General features: G+C 40.2%; 2 protein-coding genes across 3 annotated transcripts in view; one reads left to right on the top strand and one right to left on the bottom strand.

Annotated features, from left to right (window-relative positions):
- The window catches only part of BMX (BMX non-receptor tyrosine kinase), a 46,159-nt gene that overhangs the window by 13,912 nt on the left and 13,109 nt on the right, over positions 1-19,138 (top strand). Inside the window, exons 5-12 of one of the 2 annotated variants that reach the window (XM_081565282.1) lie at positions 1,138-1,257; positions 4,091-4,155; positions 8,053-8,228; positions 9,716-9,787; positions 10,453-10,506; positions 12,854-12,908; positions 14,396-14,475; positions 17,487-17,614. In XM_081565282.1, coding sequence (XP_081421408.1) covers positions 1,138-1,257; positions 4,091-4,155; positions 8,053-8,228; positions 9,716-9,787; positions 10,453-10,506; positions 12,854-12,908; positions 14,396-14,475; positions 17,487-17,614 — 750 coding nt within the window. The remainder of the gene's footprint in view (positions 1-1,137; positions 1,258-4,090; positions 4,156-8,052; positions 8,229-9,715; positions 9,788-10,452; positions 10,507-12,853; positions 12,909-14,395; positions 14,476-17,486; positions 17,615-19,138) is intronic. The other variant, XM_081565283.1, reaches the window with a different exon arrangement.
- Positions 1-19,138, bottom strand: part of PIR (pirin) — a 215,981-nt gene that overhangs the window by 186,404 nt on the left and 10,439 nt on the right. The gene's annotated exons all lie outside the window — the stretch shown is intronic.

The following is a 19,138-nucleotide window of genomic DNA, read 5'->3' as shown; positions in this document are numbered from 1 at the left end:
AGTCACACCTAGACCAGCCCTTCCTACCTGGAGATTCTTCTTGAACTGTTCTCTACTAAGACCTTGTAGGTTTCTCTGCTGCATTTTGAGAGAGGTGAATTTGTTACAGACACAGTATTACACTCCAATATTGGAACTTCATTTTTTTGCATTCAACATTGCCCTGTTCCCACATTTTTTTTTTAAATACACACATACTCCTAGAAAAGTAGTCCCATATTCCTTAGTATCATATTCCCATCTAATCCTTTGTGGAAACAGGTCAAAAGTCACAAAAGACAAAGAAGGGACAAGGAACTGTTCTAGATCAGGAAAAACTAGATAACTAAATGCCATGTATGATTCTAGATTGGATCCTTGATCAGGAAAAAAGTGAATGATTACAAAGGGCATTGTTGGAAAAACTGGAAAAATTTTAAATACAAAATGTATATTAAGTACTAGTATGGTATCAATGTTAAATTTCTTCAATGTGATCATTGCATTATGGTTATGTAAGGGAATGTCCTTGTTAACAGAAGTTACATGCTAAAGTATTAATGGGTGACATTATTTAGGTCATGATATCTGCAACTTACTCTCAAATGGTTAAGCAAAATAATGATAAAATTTTAATAACAATAATAATAATAATATGTATGTAAAAAGAGAGAAGAAGAAGAAACAAATGTGACAAACAGTTAAAAATAGGTGAATCTGTGAGAAGGATATATGGACATTTCCTTCACTATTCTAGCAACTTTTCTGTACATTTGAAATGTTTCAAAATAAAAAGTGGAAGGGGGAGTATATGTTTATTGGAAATTTCTTTTCTTCTTGTTAAGATCTAGTCCTACTCTAAAATCCTAACACCAAGCTGATGTGTATATGTATTTTCTAGTAGGTTTTTTTAAAGACTAAATCTTTTTAAGATTTAAAGTTATTGTGTGTTCTCACTATAAACACAGTTAGACTTTTTTCTTTGGCTTTTCAACTTCTGAGTGAAAGACTTACATCCTTTAGGAACCATTTGCTCTTAGGCTGGTTGCTGGCAAAATGAGGTTTTCATTGTTTTATGATGACAGCACTTACTGAATGTGCTTCTTCTCTTGGGTCAACATTTGCTCATGCTGTGTTTTCTTCCTGCCTGCTCCCCAGAGATAAGGGGCAACCCCCACCTGCTGATCAAGTACCACAGTGGGTTCTTCGTGGACGGGAAGTTCCTGTGCTGCCAGCAGAGTTGCAAAGCGGCCCCAGGATGTACTCTCTGGGAAGCATGTAATGTGACTCCTCTGTGGGGCTGGACCCTGGGTGGACAATGCCCTTTAGGCAAAACTGGCAAATGCCAGAGCAGCTCACCAGTTCGGGAAAACAAAATGTGCCAGATTGGTCAGAGTCATGTATACCCAGCCTTGAACATGCTATCTGACAAATGAAACATAATTCCAGAGTCAACTGAGTCACGGTCCATAAAATAATTAACAACACGAACATCTGCCATTCATTCATGTCATGAGAAATGTTTTTGAAGGGAATCATAAATCAAAAAAGGAGCTGTTTATTTCCTTCCAAAATTCTTCCTGGTTTAAGATAAACTCCAAAAGAGGGGAATGTGGTGAACATACATCACCATGGTTCATAAACTAACATCATAAACTAAAAACACCAACATTCTTTTAAAAAATGCCAAAGGATAAAATATAAGTATTGCCATAGATACCAAAATGATGGATGGCCAAGTTTTCAAAGATAAATTTAAAATGATTTGCCATTCTGTATATGTTTGTTGATTTCCTCTTAACAACAGAGAAGGTAGTGTAGGATTTGCTTTATGTGCAGATTCTATCCAGAGTTATATTCCTAGGGAAATCTGTCTGTCTGAGACCTTATCCAGGGACAGGAAGCCCACTGAGTGGCTTTGAAGGCCTAATGGAGGGAAAGAATTATGCTGTTTTCTGCTCGTGCCCTGTGGAGTCCCGTTCTATCACCAAGATACTTACATGAAACAATCATATATTTTAGAAGTTTATCATTGTTTAACAACATTAAGTTGTTGATAAATAAAAAGGAGAACTTGTTTTGGTAACAGTTTTACCAACCTGGACAAAATATGCTTGGATTATAACTACTTTAAAGAATTACATGAGATTAGCTGTATGATAACAACTTCAAGAACTGTAAAACAAACAGGGATATGAAATATTATTCAAATTCACTGAGAATCATGTTAATGTTACTACTTGTAATTTTGCAGCAAAATCAGTGACTAAATATTGTGTTTCCCATCTCAATGAAACCACACAATGAATTATTTACTGATCTTAATTAGATCATATTGCCCTTTATACTCATGCATGATAATGATTCAATGAACTATACAGAATGTACTGTGCATGGATCTTCCCTCCAGTGTGAAGGCCAGAGAGGAATGTTTCCTTGTAACATTAATCATTAACCCCAGTGTTTCTGTCTGTGGTCGGCATTATTACTCAGCAGGCCAGATTCCAGCTCTGACCTCACCCTAACTCCCTGAGAAAGAGCAAGAAAATAGGCCAGAGAGAGCACTGCCCTGGGATCATCTTCCTGGCCTCTGTCTGCATGGCACCTGCCATGTGTCCTGGGTGCCACAGGCTCTCTGCCAGCTTCTGAAGAAAACTACAGAATTTAGTAGAGGTGTTAGGCTCACAGGCAGTTGTGATATTGTCTATCTGCCTAAGTGTAATTTACTCCCCCAACCTCCTCCTCTGTGAGCTACAGGGCAGCCCACAGGCACATCTACTAGGAAGGAAACAGTTGGGCATCTTTCCAAAGTACATGGCCTACAAGTAAGTTGACCATACACCCCAGTTTGTTTGAGACAGTCTCATTCTTCAGCTGGGGACCTGGCATAATTATTAAAAGCCTATCTATCACTGTCAGAAATGTCCCAGCTGGGTCAATAAACCATATGGCAACCCTACTTATAAGGCATATACTGGTTTCACACTCACAGCCTAGATATCTATCTACATGTGTGAGTAGAAAGAAAAATCAACAATTATACTAAGAACAGGGAGAGGAAAAAGTTTAGGATAGATTTGTTCACTTGTAAATCAGCTATTTATATGCATTGTGTATGAGCCAATCAAAGAAGAATCAGACACAGATTCTGAATCCTAGGGTCACAGACACTACCCAGTGAGATTCAGTTCAGTTCAGTCGCTCAGTCGTGTCCGACTCTTTGCGACCCCATGAACCGCAGCACTCCAGGCCTCCCTGTCCATCACCAACTCCCGGAGTTTACCCAAACTCATGTCCATCGAGTCAGTGATGCCATCCAGCCATCTCATCCTCTGTCGTTCCCTTCTCCTCCTGCCCCCAATCTTTCCCAGCATCAGGTTCTTTTCCAATGAGTCAACTCTTCGCATGAGGTAGCCAAAGTATTGGAGCTTCAGCTTCAACATCAGTCCTTCCAATGAACACCCAGGATTGATCTCCTTTAGGACGGACTGGTTGGATCTCCTTGCAGTGCAAGGGACTCTCAAGAGTCTTCTCCAACACCACAGTTCAAAAGCATCAATTCTGCAGCACTCAGCTTTCTTCACAGTCCAACTCTCACATCCATACATGACCACTGGAAAAACCATAGCCTTGACTAGACGGACCTTTGTTGGCAAAATAATGTCTCTGCTTTTTAATATGCTATCTAGATTGGTCATAACTTTACTTCCAAGGAGTCAGCGTCTTTTAATTTCATGGCTGAAATTACCACCTGCAGTGATTTTGGAGCCCCCAAAAATAAAGTCTGACATTGCCACCTGGTATTTGAATAATGAGATTAGATATCTATTATTCAAATACCAGGTGACAATGTGGTATAAATTAACAGCTTATAGAATTTAGAGCAATTTGAATTTCTTATCTGCTTGGGAAGATACTGACAATCAAAGATGAAGTGGTATTTGAGCTGGATATCATACAGAAGAGCAACATAGTCACTCCAGATGTTGTGTCTAAGTCCATGTAATCTGGAATACTGCTCACACAAACCAGTTCACTCTTTTGATCCACAACATTGGGTGTTTTATTTTATTTAAATTTTCTTCTGATATTACTTGGTTTTACTCTTCAGATGCTGATCTGCACACTGCACCCAAAGAAGAAAAACACAGAGTTCCCATCTTCCCAGACAGAGTGGTAAGTCAACATTTCAATTTTTTTTCACAGTCAGGACATATTAAATAAACCGAGAGTTGCCAAATTCAAGACTAGAATACATGGGCTCCATTCAGAATGCCCAGCAAGAGAGAGATGTGAGCTATCGCCAATAGCCATGGCAGTAGCAAATAATAAATTCAAACATAGAACCATTTTATCATGTTATATTTTTGCATTTGATGACCAAGCCTTTTTTTTAACCTGTAAATGCAAAAAATGGTGTATGACAGAGAAGTCCTTAAGATGGTATGACATATAACAGGCAGCTATTATTGGCTGGCATTCCTCCTCTACCACCAGCATGGCTAAGTCTGCCTCATGTAAGTGCCCTGGTAAAGGAATGGGACACCACAGGACACACAAGCAGAATATAATTCTTTCCCTCCATTATCTTTTCAAAGCCACTCAGTGTGCTTTCTTCTCTGTTCCTGGATGGAACCTGGAGATTCCATAGTTTTCCAGTCACCTCAGAAGAAATAAATTTTCCCAATTACTAGTAGTCCTGAGAACAGCCTCTAAAGTGATCCATTCAATATTATAATCATATGACTCCAAACACCATTTCAAGTTAAAACTTACCCCCTTCCCTTAGCTCAAGTCTGCATCAGAGGGCAGCCTGCTTTGGGGAAGAGGTCATGGAGAGGCTATGATTTCTGATCCTTTCAGGATCGAGGATCAGGAAGAGAAGGTCTAATGAAAAAGAGAGTCATATGTGGCTGGCCCCATCATGATTTGGTAGTGGTGGCTTCTGGGTGAGACAGTTTTCTAACACTGACTCTTTATCATATGGGAGACTTTCATGGGTTTCCCCCTGGGGTGTAGTTTTATGACAGAGCAAATGTCTTGACCTTAGCTCTTCGGTTTCTATGCCTCCAACTTTTTACTGGGTCCATTCACTCATTTTGAGCAGAGTTCCTTTCAAGATGGCTTCCAGCTAACCCTCTCAAGGGTGGAGTTGGCCTACAGGAAAACAAACAGAGCCTTGATCTCTCTGCTTAGTAAAACTGTATGTGGCTCAAGTTCACAATACAGGCTATCCTTCTGCTCTGCTTTCTTGGGTTCAAAGCCATAACTTCCTGCTTTTAGGCTTCCCAGGTAGGTGTCAGCCTCCTCAAATGCCACGAGACATATAACATGGGCTCCCAGTAGTTTTCTGGAAGCTCACCTGAAATGAAGGGAGCATCTCCATCCACCCATCAGCTCTGTGGTGGCTTGGGTACTTATTTTCACCTACACATATTTATGCATACTTACTTCTCTCTTTCTATCTAAAATAAAAACCATATAATTTTTTGAGACATCCCTAGTGGTCCAGTGGTTAGAACTCTACATTTCTATTCCAGGGGGCATGGGTTACATCCCTGGTCAGGGAACTACATACTGTGGAGCACAGCCAAAATAAAACAACATATAATTTTTGTAAACCAACATGAAAGACAAAACTAAATCCATTATTGTCACAGGTTGAATTTTGTCTCCCCAAATTCATGTCTACCCAAAACCTCAGAATGTGACCAGAAAGAGGGTCTTGGAGATATAATTAGTTAAGGACCAAGATGAGATCCTAGATTAGGATAGATCATAAATTCAATTATTGATGTCCTTATAAGAAGAGGAGGGAAAACAGAGAGATACACAGAGAAGGTAGCCACTTAAAGACCTAAGCAGAGATTGGACTTACGATGCCACAAGCCAAGAATGCTTAGACCCAACAGAAGCTGGAAGAGGCAAGCAAAGGTCCTCCCCCACAGCCTTTCAATGAAAACTTGCTTTTGGACTTTTGGTCTCCAGAACTGTAAGAGGATAAACTTCTGTTGTTTTAAACCACTAAATGTGTAGAAATTTGTTATGGTGGTCCTAGGAAACTGATAGAATTATTAAGGTTTGGGGGTTTTATGTTGTTATCAGTGACATTGTTTTTTGGTTTGGATACATGCTTCAGTTCTGAAGCTTGAAAATTATGGCTCTGTAAAACACCTAAAAGCAATGTCCAAAATAAGCAAAAGTCAATTAGTGGTTACCTAGGGTCAGGATGGGAATGGGGATTGACTAGAAATTGGCCCAAGAGATCTTATAGGAGTAATGGAAAATGGTAAAACTGGATGGTGGCAATGATTGCTCAACTTGATAAATTTACTAAAAGTCACTGAATCCCATATATATCACAGAGGGTGAATACAACAAAGGGTGGTATGTGGTATATAAATTGTGCTCCAGTAAAGTTTATTTTAAACAAATCTAAGAGCAGAGGAAAATTTAGGAGCCCAAACCGGCACCTAGTCTCTGGTGAGGAATTCTTTGTGAAATGTGTTGAAAATGATCAGTTGGGCAAATCAGTGGCCAAAGGTTCCCAAGTCTGTTTTGATTATAAGCTGCCCTAAGTGGTCAGGGATCATGGAGGATACTGTGAAAAGCATGTTTTCCTCTGCTTGTTTTCACCAGATCATTCAGTAGAGGACTTGTTTTACTGAGCTGAGGAAAATTAAAATCTGCTCTAGTCATTCTGTTTAGATTTCTGTTTAGGGAAATTTCTACTGCATTTATCTTTGGAAAGAAGCACCTCACAGCTCATAAATAGCAGTGCCCTGCATAGCTAAAATGTCTAGGATGTCATTCCCTGGAAAAAAAATAGCATGTGAAAAAATTAAATTCAGATTATATATCTATATGAATTTTTAATGAAGTATAACATGCACTTAGACACGTATAGAAGTCCTAAGTGGACAACTTCATGAATTTTCACAAACCAAACATATCTGTATAACCCACACTCAGATTAAGAAACAGAACATCTCAGAACCCAAGGACCACCCTCATCTTCCCTTTGGGCCACTACATCCCACCAAAAGTAATCACTAGGCTAACATATAATATCATAGATTATTTGCCTAGCTTTGATCTTTATATAGATGGAATTATAAAGTATATAGTTGTTTACTGCCTGTTTTCTCATGAGATTCACTCATAGTTTAGTATGTGGTTGCAGTTTACCCTCAATTGCTGTACAGAATCCCACTGTGTGAATATAATGCTGTATTAGTTTCTTATTGCTGCTGTAACAAATTACCACACATTTAGTGGCTTAAAGCAACACAAAGTTCTTCTCTCACAGTTCTAAAGTCAGAAGTCTAGAATCGGGTCTATACAGCTGTGTTCCTTTAGGAGGCTTTACGGAAAATCTATTTACTTTCTTTTTCTAGTTTCTGGGGGCTGCCTACATTCCCTGGCTCCTGGCCCCTTTTTCCATCTTTAGGGCCAGATTGGTAGCATCTGCTTTCCTCTCTGATCTTTGTTTCCATCTTTATACCTGCTCCCTAATCTCTGACATCTTGCATCTTCACTTGTGCCCTTGTGATTATATCTGGCTCATCCCAGTAATACAGGATAAGCACCCCATTTCAAGATCCTTAACTTAGTCATATCTGCAAAGTACGTTTTACTATGTAAAATGACATACTCACAGGTTGCAAGGACTGGGACATAAACATCTTTGGGGAAAGGGCATGATTTAGCCAACTACAGCCACAATAAGGTTATTATTGGGCATTTAGGTCATTTCCAGTTTTTACTCAATTGAAATAATTATGCTATGGAACATTCTTTTATATGTCTTTTGGTTTCACTATTTGGTGTATATATTGACTTTCTGGGTCCTAGGATATGTGCAAACAACTTTCCAGTGTGGTCATGCATCTCATACTCCAACCAAGAAAGTATGAGAGTTCCAGTTGCTCCATGTCTTGTGACTACTAGCTACTGCCCCTTTCTTTCCTTCCTTTTTTTTTTAATTTAAGAGCTGATATACTTTGATTGTCAGTTCCCAGCTCATGAATCTGTGCCTCACTGTGATGTACTTGAATCTCTTGTCCTCCAAAGCTGAAGATTCCTAGAGCAGTTCCTATTCTCAAAGTAGATGAACCATCTTCAAGTACCACTCTAGCCCAGTATGACAGTGATTCCAAGAAAAACTATGGCTCCCAGTCAAACATCAACATGAAGTATATTCCAAAAGAAGACTTCCCTGACTGGTGGCAAGTAAGAAAACTGAAAAGGTAAGTCCCAGCTTTCAGTCCAGCTGCACAGCACGTCAAGTAGACATTACCCCACTGCATCGGAGCTGAGCCTCAGCACGGTCTGCACGGGCCATAGCTGAGACAGGGCCGCCCTCTCAGAGAATACTCAGTGCCTGAGCCGGAAGCCGAGGGTAGTGGTGGCCCCACTGGGACTCAGCACCACACACTTTCCATTTAGATGATTGAATCTAATGATGTGTACAATACTTGAGCACTTTATTCTCTTTCCTTTCTTTCCTTCTTCCTCCAAATAACCCCACATTCCAGAATACTGAATCTTTGAAATATATCCTTTATCTGAGAGAGCTTAGAGTGGGTAGGTTTTTGCAAATGTGCTTCAGCATCACTGGCTAACGACGGGTATTCAAACGAGGTTGTGGCTGCCTTCTCAGGACGTACACCTTCACCTACCGTCTTCTTTGCCGCTTGCACTTTTCACTTCACATCTAGGACATTTTTCCTATTTGAAGACATGAGGATATACTACATTTTAATTTTTTTAATGTTTCAGCTGTGGTAAAACGGCACAAATTTTACCACCTTTGTCATTTTGCAGTGTAGAGTTCAGTAGTGTTCATTACATTCCCATTGTTGTGTAAGCTACCTGATTATTGTGAATGTCTATATTGTATTCCATCATGTGGATAAACCTAAGTGATGCACAACTGATGGACACTCTCCACGTTCTTAAAAACCACAGAAAGGCTAAATAAATTGCTTGGTATTTTTAAATAAGAGCTTTCTTATGAAGAGCTGAAGGGAAAAAGCTTTGCTAGTGAGCAAGGCTCTTTGGGAAGCTGGGGCTTACCAGGCTTTCCTTGAACTGCAGCCAGAGGAGCACTTCCTTGTCAAGGAAGCTTGTCACTCTGAACTGTGGTTTTGAAAAAGAGCCTGGATTGTGAAGGCAAACAGGAAATAGGTCCTACCTTCCAACTAAAACAGCCTTTGGACTTGGAGAAGTCGGCACTTCCTCATGGGCTGCTTCACACACCAAGTAAAAGAGATAAAATGATGGGTGGAGAGGATGAACAGAACCCTGCAGATCTGTGTGTGTCCACATGGAGTTAAAAGGTTCAGTATTTTCAGGACTTTCCTTTGCAAGCATAACAGCAAAGAGGAAAATAACTTATATTAAAATATATTAATGACAGAATGCTTGCACACATACAAGAAAATCAGAGTAAACCCCGTCAGGATGATTTATTAATCCAAGTTTTCTATTGTTTGGGTTATTATGAGCCATTATTAAAATCTCTCTTTTGTTTAGGCATCCTATCAAATGACTGCTTTTTAGTGGGGTCACTGCAAGGATGAAAATGTGAAAATGACTCATTAGCTTCAATTTCCAACCAAGTGACATATATGGGTCACAATATTAAATAAAGCTAAAACATATCCAAACAATTACTTTTGTCATTTAACATTTATAAATAAATATCAATTTATGAACTCTCTCTTTTTTGTAGCAGTGAAGATTTGGCATGCAGTAATCAAAGGGAAAGAAATGTTATAAATCACAACACCTCAAAGATGTCATGGTAAATCAACTTCAGATATTCTGTTAAAGCCAGGATTTCTTTCATCTGCAGGAAAACTAACCACAGGTGTAAAAATTTTGCAACTAGCCTTGAATTTTAAGGTGACTATAAAACAAACAAATACATGGAGTTTGCTTCTCTGAACCCTGAAAGTGGTCTGAATGGATAACTTCCGAGGTCACACTGGTATTTCCTACCCATCATACATGATATACACAGGTGTCAGCATGAACACGAACCTACCTGGCTCAGGCATGTGAGCCAGAGAGAAAACAATGTAGTGCTGAGTAACTCTTCTTTGAGAATACCTCTATACACTACCCAAGATTTTCTCTAACTTCATATCACAGCTGTTCCTGAAGCATTTCATCTATTTCATGAGTCTGCTCTTCTGACAGAGTCTAAGAAATCTACATTCCTAGGATCCTCCTGTACCAAGGAGCCAATTTCTCATGAGACTGGGCATGAGCTCAACTTGTGAGCAACCTTCTCTTCACTTTGCTGACCCCTTCCCAAGTGCAAAAAAGGGAAATCTAACAGTGCAGATTTTATTTATGTGGATAAAAGCAGGGTGGGATTTGACATGGCACTGTGAGGCACTTGGATCATTTCTTGGTGTTGTGTGTGTGTGTATGTGTATTAATCACATTTCCTCTCTTCTTAAGGGGCTCCCCTGAGTCAAGTTCATCTGAAGAAGAGGAAAATCTTGATGATTATGAGTGAGTTTTGAAAGTCCTCTGTGTTCCTCTAAAATTAGACATAGATGTTTCTATTCTATTCTTCTGCAAAGGCTGTGTTTACATGGAGAAACTCCTGTGAGGTTCTGGGCCATGAAACTGGATGATGGGTGACAATAAACTGGGCTGTTACTAATGAAAATGTTGTTCAGTTGCTAAGTCATGTCCTACTCTTTGCGACCCCATGGACTGTAGCATGCCAGGCTCCCCTGTCCTTCAGTATCTCCTGGAATTTGCTCAAACTCATATCCATTGAGTTAGTGATGCCTTCCAACCATCTTATCCTCTGCCACCCCCTTTTGCTTTTGCATTCAAATTTTCCCCAGCATCAGGGTCTTTTCCAGTGAGTTGGCTCTTCACATCAGGTGGCCAAAGTATTGGAGCTCAGCTTCAGCATTAGTCCTTCCAATGAATATTCAGGGTCTCCTTTAGGATCGACTAGTTTTGATGTCCTTGCCGTCCAAGGGACTCTCAAGAGTCTTCTCCAGCACCACAATTCAAAAGCACAATTCAATTCTTTGGCGTTCAGCCTTCTTTAGGGTCCGACTCTCACATCTGTACATGACTACTGGAAAAACCACAGCTTTGACTAGACAAACCTTTGCAGGCAAAGTGACACCTCTGCTTTTTAATACACTGTCTAGGTTTATCATAGCTTTTCTTCCAAGGAGCAAGCATCTTTTAATTTAATGGCTGCAGTTACTGTCGGCAGTGATTTTGGAGCCCAAGAAAATAAAATCAGTCACTGCTTCCACTTTTTCCCTTTCTATTGTCATGAAGCAATGGAACCGGATGCCATGATCTTAGTGTTTTGAATGTTGAATTTTAAGCCAGCTTTCTCACTCTCCTCTTTCATCCTCATCAACATACTTTCCCCCCAGTCTAGATGATCTAAGCTGGCTGCACAAATTCTTGGGATTTACTGCATAGCTGCCCCCGTCCCTTCCTTTTGCTTTGTCTTCATAGATACAGCCTATGACATTTCTGCTGATTATTTCTTTCCTGGAGGCCCTCATCAGGATGATTTTTGAAGGCTCTTATTAGCTTTGAGTCCAATTTTGAAGTTAGTTATGATGCAGTAATTTCACATGGTAGCACAACTGAGCCTTGAATATCAGAGCATTTTTATGTTGGGAGATTCCTATTTCGAGGGTGATCTTATCATTGAAAATCCAAACTAGGATACTTTAGGAAAAGGAAGAAAGCACTGTTCAATGTTACACCTGGACATAGGACAAAGACATAGGACCATACAGACATAAAGTGGACTCCTCTGGGCAAGTAAGAATGTGTGATCACCTCAATTAACACAGAAACAGAGTGGTCTTAAGTGGCTGTTAAGGTCCTTTCCAAAATCTAAGATTCTATCATTGGACAACAATTAGGTACAAATAATCATCTCCTGGACTTAGTTGTAGTGTAGTCGTTCAGTCCTGTCCGACTCTTTGTGACCCCATAGACTGTAGCCTGCCAGGCTCCTCTGTCCATGGGATTTCCCAGGCAAGAATACTGGAGTGGGTTTCCATTCCCTTCTCCAGGGGATTGTCTCAACCTGGGGACTAAACCCAGGTTTCCCGCATTTCAGGCAGATTCTTTACCATCTGAGCCACCAAGGACTTAGAGGTTGGCATTAAGGAGAGGTGGGAATAATAAGGCACACTGCATCTCTCAGACACCTTCTACCTGACAGTGACTAAGTCAGTTGGACACTAGGAGAACACATATTACTAGCTTTGTTTTTGTATGAGTTCTGTTATTGATTCATTGGCTACAAGTGTAGTGAGAGCTTTTTCGAAGTACATGTCACCACCTCTACTTCCCCTACATTTATCCTCCAAAAGGCACCTGCTGGAATCATTCAAACTAAGATAAAAATGACTGAGAAAGACTAGCACAAAAATTATCCAAAGATAATAGTACTTTAACAATTGACAAAGATTTAAACCAATGGAAATGAACCTCTCATCATGGATTTTAGTCTTTAGTATTTAGATGAATTGGAAGGCTTCCTTTGATTCAGAAAGCCCAACTGTGACCATACAGATAGTCTCTGTCTCCATCATTTCTAGATTCCAAAGAGGGGTGAGAGGTGTGCCTTGGGGAAACAATCAGGAAAGATACGTAGGCCCCACCCCCAGAATCACAACTGGGTGGCGGAGACTCAGGAATCTGAGTTTTTTAAATAGCTCTTCAAGTGATTCTCTTCAGCAGCCAAGTTTGGAAACCCCTGACCTAAGCCAATGCCTCATTTTACAGATGAGAAAGTTAAGTGACAAGTTATGCAATTAAAAACTATTCATTCTCAAAATGGAATTCTTTTCTATTGCAGCTGGTTTGCAGGTAACATCTCCAGGTCACAATCTGAGCAGTTACTGAGACAAAAGGTAAGTAGTTTCATCTTTAAAATAGCCTCTAAGAATGTCTTTCTGTTGTTAGGCTCAGAGGGTAACACACTGCTCAGATAAACTCTATTGTTAATTATACAGTCCAGACATCATAGTGTTAATTTTTTAGCTTATGGGTTACCAGGCCCTTCACATCTAGCCTTCCTCTATTCCCTTTGCTATATAATAAACCATTCAAAAATTTAGTGGCTGGAAACAAGATGTATGATTCCTCACCATTCTGTGAGGCAGCTGGGCCAGCAGTTTTTCTGCAGGTTTTGCTTAGGTTCACTCATGTGGCTGCCTTTAGCTGGTGGACTGACTAAGAGTGGGGTTACCTGGGGCAGTCAACCAGTGTGGGTGTCATGTTCCATCTCCATGTGGCTAACTTGGGCTTCCTCACAGCATGGTGATCTCAAGGCAGTGGTTGAAGAGGCCAAGCCTCACAGTTCAGGGCAAGTAATTACGGAGTCTCAGCTTTTGTTATGTTTGCTAAACGTCCCACTGGCCAAAGCAAATCACATGGCTCAGCCCAGAGTCAATGTGGGAGGGGACTGCCCAGAGCAGGAATATACAAAGAGAAGACTTACTGGGGGCCATCTGTACCTCATACTTCAAATCCGTCACAAAAACCATTAGCACCTAAACCAGAGTACTGCAGATGTAATGGGGAGTAAATCTATCGGATTTTGTTACTAGCTGGTAATGGACTTACCAATGGCAAACTCTTTTGACCTACAAAAATGACACTTTGCTATAGTTCAACCTAATACAGCACACAAATTATTTCTTTGAGGGGTAATAGCGAGAAGGTGGTGACCACTATCTAACTCAGTGTTTTTTCACATTCACAGTTTTAAAATCCACTTTGTCTCAATCTAAACTTGCTCAGAATCAGCATATTAAGCAAGGCAAGTTGAGCATAAATTTAACAAATGATTTGTTATGCATCTTTGGTTTTCTAAAATGTTCCAGGGGCATGATATGGTGATAGAAGTGTTAGTCGCTCAGTCATGTCTGACTCTTTGCGACCCCATCGTCTATCCATGGAATTCACCAGACAAGAATCCTGGAGTGGGTTTCCATTTCCTTCTCCAGGGGATCTTCCTGACCCAGGGATCAAACTCAGGTCTCCTGCATTACAAGCAGATTCTTTACCATCTGGATAGCTGGCTTTAAATTTTATTTCTGAATGATTAAAATGTTAGCCTTGCACAAACACCAAACAAGGAAAAGTATCACAGGTTAAAAATTAACTGGAGAGGAAGAGTTTAGGCACACAGGGTAGATCTATAAAGACAACGAATGAGAGAAAGAGGGAAGCTAAACGGGGAGTTCTTTCTGTGCCAACTGGTGGGCAATCTGTGTTGTCAATGACATTTAAAGTGGATCTAAAAGATCTATTTTCCTACCACCTACCAGCACAAGTCATTTTCAAGAATAATGAAAATGTTTTCTGTCCCTTCCACATTCACCTTTCTATTTAGGGGAAAGAAGGAGCATTTATGGTTAGAAACTCCAGCCAGGCGGGAATGTACACAGTGTCCTTGTTTAGTAAGGCTATGAAGTAAGTATGATATGGATTTCTTTTTTTATCTTCTTGTGCGTGTTCTTTGAATATCCTGGTCATTCAGCTACATTTTGTGATAAGACCCCATCTTTCAACTCTGGAATCTGGAATCAAAGTATTTCTGTTGAATGTGACCATTTGTAGTTGCCTTTCCCCACCCCCACTACTTTCAAGAGGCTGTTTTCTAGGTGATTCACTCCTACCCATTGCAGGCAGCAGAGTATTGCCCAGTATACGGACTGCCTCAGGAAACGCTTATTAAAGGAATCCTGCATTATTCCCCCTTGATTCATCCTGAGCCTGCTGCTGCTGTTGCTGTCGCTTCAGTCGTGTCCGACTCTGTACGACCCCATAGACGGCAGCCCACCAGGCTCCTCCATCCCTGGGATTCTCCAGGCAAGAACACTGGCATGGGTTGCCATTTCCTTCTCCAGTGCATGCATGCATGCCAAGTCGCTTCAGTCGTGTCCGACTCTGTGCAACCCCATGGACAGCAGCCCACCAGGCTCCTCTGTCCACAGGATTCTCCAGGCAAGAATACTGGAGTGGGTTGCCATTTCCTTCTCCACATCCTGAGCCTAGAAAGAGAGAAAAAAATAGCAATGGTGCCTCTACCCTCTTGGTTCTAGCCACTAGCTGAACTGAGAAACCTACCCCAACGTCTGGTTTTTAGTAAGTCTTTCCAGTGGGAGCAGGAGGTTGATTCAGTGTAGCAGTGTTTTTGCCGATGGCTTCTTTCTAGGATGCTATCCTGTTGGTGGGGTTAAAAGTTCTGGTGTGAAGCTACACCTCTGAGTCCAAATTCTGACTCTGCCATTCCGAAACATTATGACATTAAGCAAGTTACTTGATTTCTATGCCTCAACTCCCTCATTTGAAAAGTGGCCATGATAACAATTATTATGTTCTATGGATGAAATGGGTTAATTTGCATATTGGATAAGAACAGTGCCTGGCACATAGTAATAAATGTTTACTATTATTGCTGTTGTTTGGAAAAAGTAATATGAGCTGCCCCACTACTTCCATCCCAACACTTAAGTGTATATAAGGCCCCCACAGTCATCTCAAGCAAGCTGTCATCAACAACATTAGGATCCCCCTCCAGAGTTTTATAAGCCACTTTCCCATTGGTTGTTAGCCTTTTTGTTCCTTCTAAACATCCTGTGAAGCAAAGAGGAGAGCTGTTTTTATTTGTGCCATTTTACATGAGAGGATTGTGGTTCAAACAGAGCTTACAAATACCCACCCTCAAAACTAAAAATGATTGACTTGAAGCCATACCTTCAACAGCTGAGTTCATGTTCATGTTCTCTCAACCATATCCCTGTGTCTTCGCTGAAATCTGGTCAGATCTTGATTAGGACCATTTGAAAAAAAATGTCTACATATGCGACCCTTTCTTAACGGTTGGATTGAATGACCCTGAATGACTGAAAGGCCTTGGTGGTTTCTCGATATGCCCTGTCTCCTATTGCATATGTGTATTTTTAAAATAATTAATGTAAAAGTTATCTTATTTCGGGAATGTTTTCACAGTGCCTACCTCCAATTTGAGATAACAGCATGTACCATAAACATCCGCATGGCCTCTTTCAATGCTAGAAGCCACATTCCCAGTGCACCTCATGTACAAGGTTGCAAATGTGGGTGGTGACTAAAGCCAACCCAGTAAGAAGGCGGATAAGGCTTGGATCACTGAATATCAAAATATCTGTGGCCCTCAGGCCCTCCAGTTTCAGCCAAATTTGATGTCAAAAGTCCTCTCAGTTAAGCTTCTTGACACCAGATTCATTTTTGAAGGTGGTGGGGAGAAAAAAATCACCAAACAGATGAGGAATCAAATGAAAAGAATCCCAGTGAATGACTACAGAAGGCTTCTTTTATGAAACACCATCAGTGGGCTGAATTTGATTCTAAGACCAAGAGCCGATGAGCCATTTGCAACAAGAAAACATCCTTTCTCTTTTTATAATTACAATTCTAGTAAGGGTGGCATTACAGCAACAAGAATATATTAATAGCTTCTTATGTGCCAAGTATGGTGCAAACTGATATGTACATAATCTCATCTGAACTTTGTAACAACTGGATGAGGTAGCTAGCCAGCAACAGAACTCTACTCAAAACCCAGTTCTGGACTGCTCTGTGTGTGTGCATGTGTGTGTGTGTGCGCATGCACGTGCTTAGTCACTCAGTCATGTCCGACTATTTGCAACTCCATGGACTGTAGCCTGCCAGACTCCTTTGTTCATGGGATTCTCCAGAATACTGGAGTGGTAGCCATTCTTTTCTCCAGGGGATGTTCCCAACCCAGGGACTGAACCCTTGTCTCCTGCATCTCCTGCATTGCAGGCGGATTCTTTACTGTCTGAGCCACCAGAGAAGCCTGGACTGCCATGCCATACTCAAAAATCTAAGACAGGCACATCATTGCTGGTTAGCCTAAATCAACATGCATCAATTCACCACTATTTTCTACAAGTAGAGCAACAGAAAAAGAATGTTTTATGTGGAAAAGGTACAAGTTCACAAGAGGAATTAAAGGCTGTTCCCACCCACTCCATCCTGTACACTCCACTCCCAAAAGAGCCTCCACCCACAGCCTAATGACCATTTCTTCCCACATTTTAATCTCCATTATTATCCTAAAAGAGAACTGATATTTCAGAATAATGATCCTAAAAACTGCAGGGCTCTTAATCATCAAAGGAAGATGGCTGCTTTATACTTACTAAGGGAAGAAAAGTACAGAAAGGGGGAATTTTATGATAGATGAATTCTCTGTGAGCACAAAGGATCCACTGAGTTCAGAGAGGAGCTCTCTTACATAATTATGGGCTGTCATGTATACCTCCAGAAAAAACACCAGATGTCGAGACTGAGAAACCGTCTCTGACTTCCCTCTCCAAAATTTGCAAATGTATCTAAGATGATGATTTAATCATTATTTAATCAAGCTTCAATAGTTGATTTAAAACATTCTAACATTCCTTCTTCCTTACTAGTGATAAAAAAGGAACTGTCAAACATTACCATGTTCATACAAATGCTGAGAACAAATTGTACCTGGCAGAAAACTACTGTTTTGATTCCATTCCAAAGCTTATTCACTATCATCAACACAATTCAGCAGGTAACTTGGTTCAGTTTTTTTTTATGTTGATAAATATAAATTTTCTTGGACATTACTGACCCTCCAAATTCTCTTTTTTAAAATTGAAGAACAGTTGATTTACAGTTTCAGGTGTATAGCAAAGTGATTCAGTTATATATATATCTATATTCTTTTTCAGATTCTTCCCATTTTAGGTTATTATAAGATACTGAATATAGTTCTCTGTGCTATACAGTAGGACCTTGTTTGTTTTACATGTAGTAGTGTGTATCTGCTAAACTCAAACTCCTAATTTATCCCTCCCCCTCCCCCAATACTCTCAATTATATAAGGAATCATGAAAGTAGGGAAAAAAGGCTCACAAGCCCTATGCCTGCTGTGTGGGGTTTTGTGTGTATGTGTATGTATATACACACACACAATTTTATTTATTCATTTATTTTTGGCTGTGCTGGGTCTTTGTTGCTGCACTGGCTTTCTCTAGTTGCAGTCAACAGAGGCTACTCTCTAGTTGCAGTGTGTGGGCTTCTCACTGCAGTGACTTCTCTTGTTGTGGAGCATGGGCTCTAGGGTGTACGGGCTTCAGCAGTTGTGGCTCCTGGGCTCTAGAGTGCAGGCTCAATAATTGTGGGGCACAGGCTTAGTTGCTGTGCGACATGTGGGAACCTCCTGGATCACGGATCGAACTCATGTCTCCAGCATTGACAGGCGGATTCTTTACGACTGAGCCACCAGGGAAGTCCTGCTGTGTGGTTTTTAACCTACATTTCCTGGAATATAACATTATACACTCTACAGTGCCAGAAAAAACACAAAGCTGAGTGAGTTCGGTGACTTAGAAGTAGAGATTCCCTTTTAAAATATTTGCAGGGTTTTTTTCTGCCTATAGAAGATGATTGCAAAATTCAAATAATATAGAAGTGTGCATCACTGGAGACATAACCTCCATGAACAAGTCAGTGTTATTCTGAAAGAATTTTTTTTTCTATGCTGATACTAACACATTCATTATATATGTGTGTGTGTGTGTGTGTGTGTGTATGTATACACATTAAATGTTTACAGAGATGAGATCATTCTACGCATACTACTTTTCAGCTTAGTTTCTTTACTAAGCATCTTAGAGGTCTTCCCATGCACACGCATATAGTTGAGTCTGTTCTGTTAAAAGAGAATTCTAGTATAGAATTACTTCATAATTTTTCACCTAATCCTACACTGATAAGCAGCTGGAGTATATACAATATTTTCCCATCATTTGTTTCAGTAAATATAGCTTTGTGCCCCTGTATGGGTGTTTCTGTAGCCAAAATCCCTAAAAGAATTTGAGATAATGGTTAAGAACATTTAAAATTGAGGCACTGTCAAATGCTTTTCAGAAATGTACACTCCCACCAAGAGCAACACTTCATTCTCACTGACCCTGGGTACTATCACTCTTTTTAATTTTGCCTGATTGACTGCTGAAATATGTATATAGAAATTGCGATATGATCCAGGAATTCCATTCCTGGGTATATATCCAAAGAAAATAAAAACATT

This window comes from Giraffa tippelskirchi, chromosome X (genome assembly GCF_054371585.1).
Source record: "Giraffa tippelskirchi isolate mGirTip1 chromosome X, T2T-mGirTip1v1.2.pri, whole genome shotgun sequence".
NCBI classification, from domain to species: Eukaryota; Metazoa; Chordata; class Mammalia; order Artiodactyla; family Giraffidae; genus Giraffa; species Giraffa tippelskirchi.
This window is presented reverse-complemented; position numbering and strand designations above follow the sequence as displayed.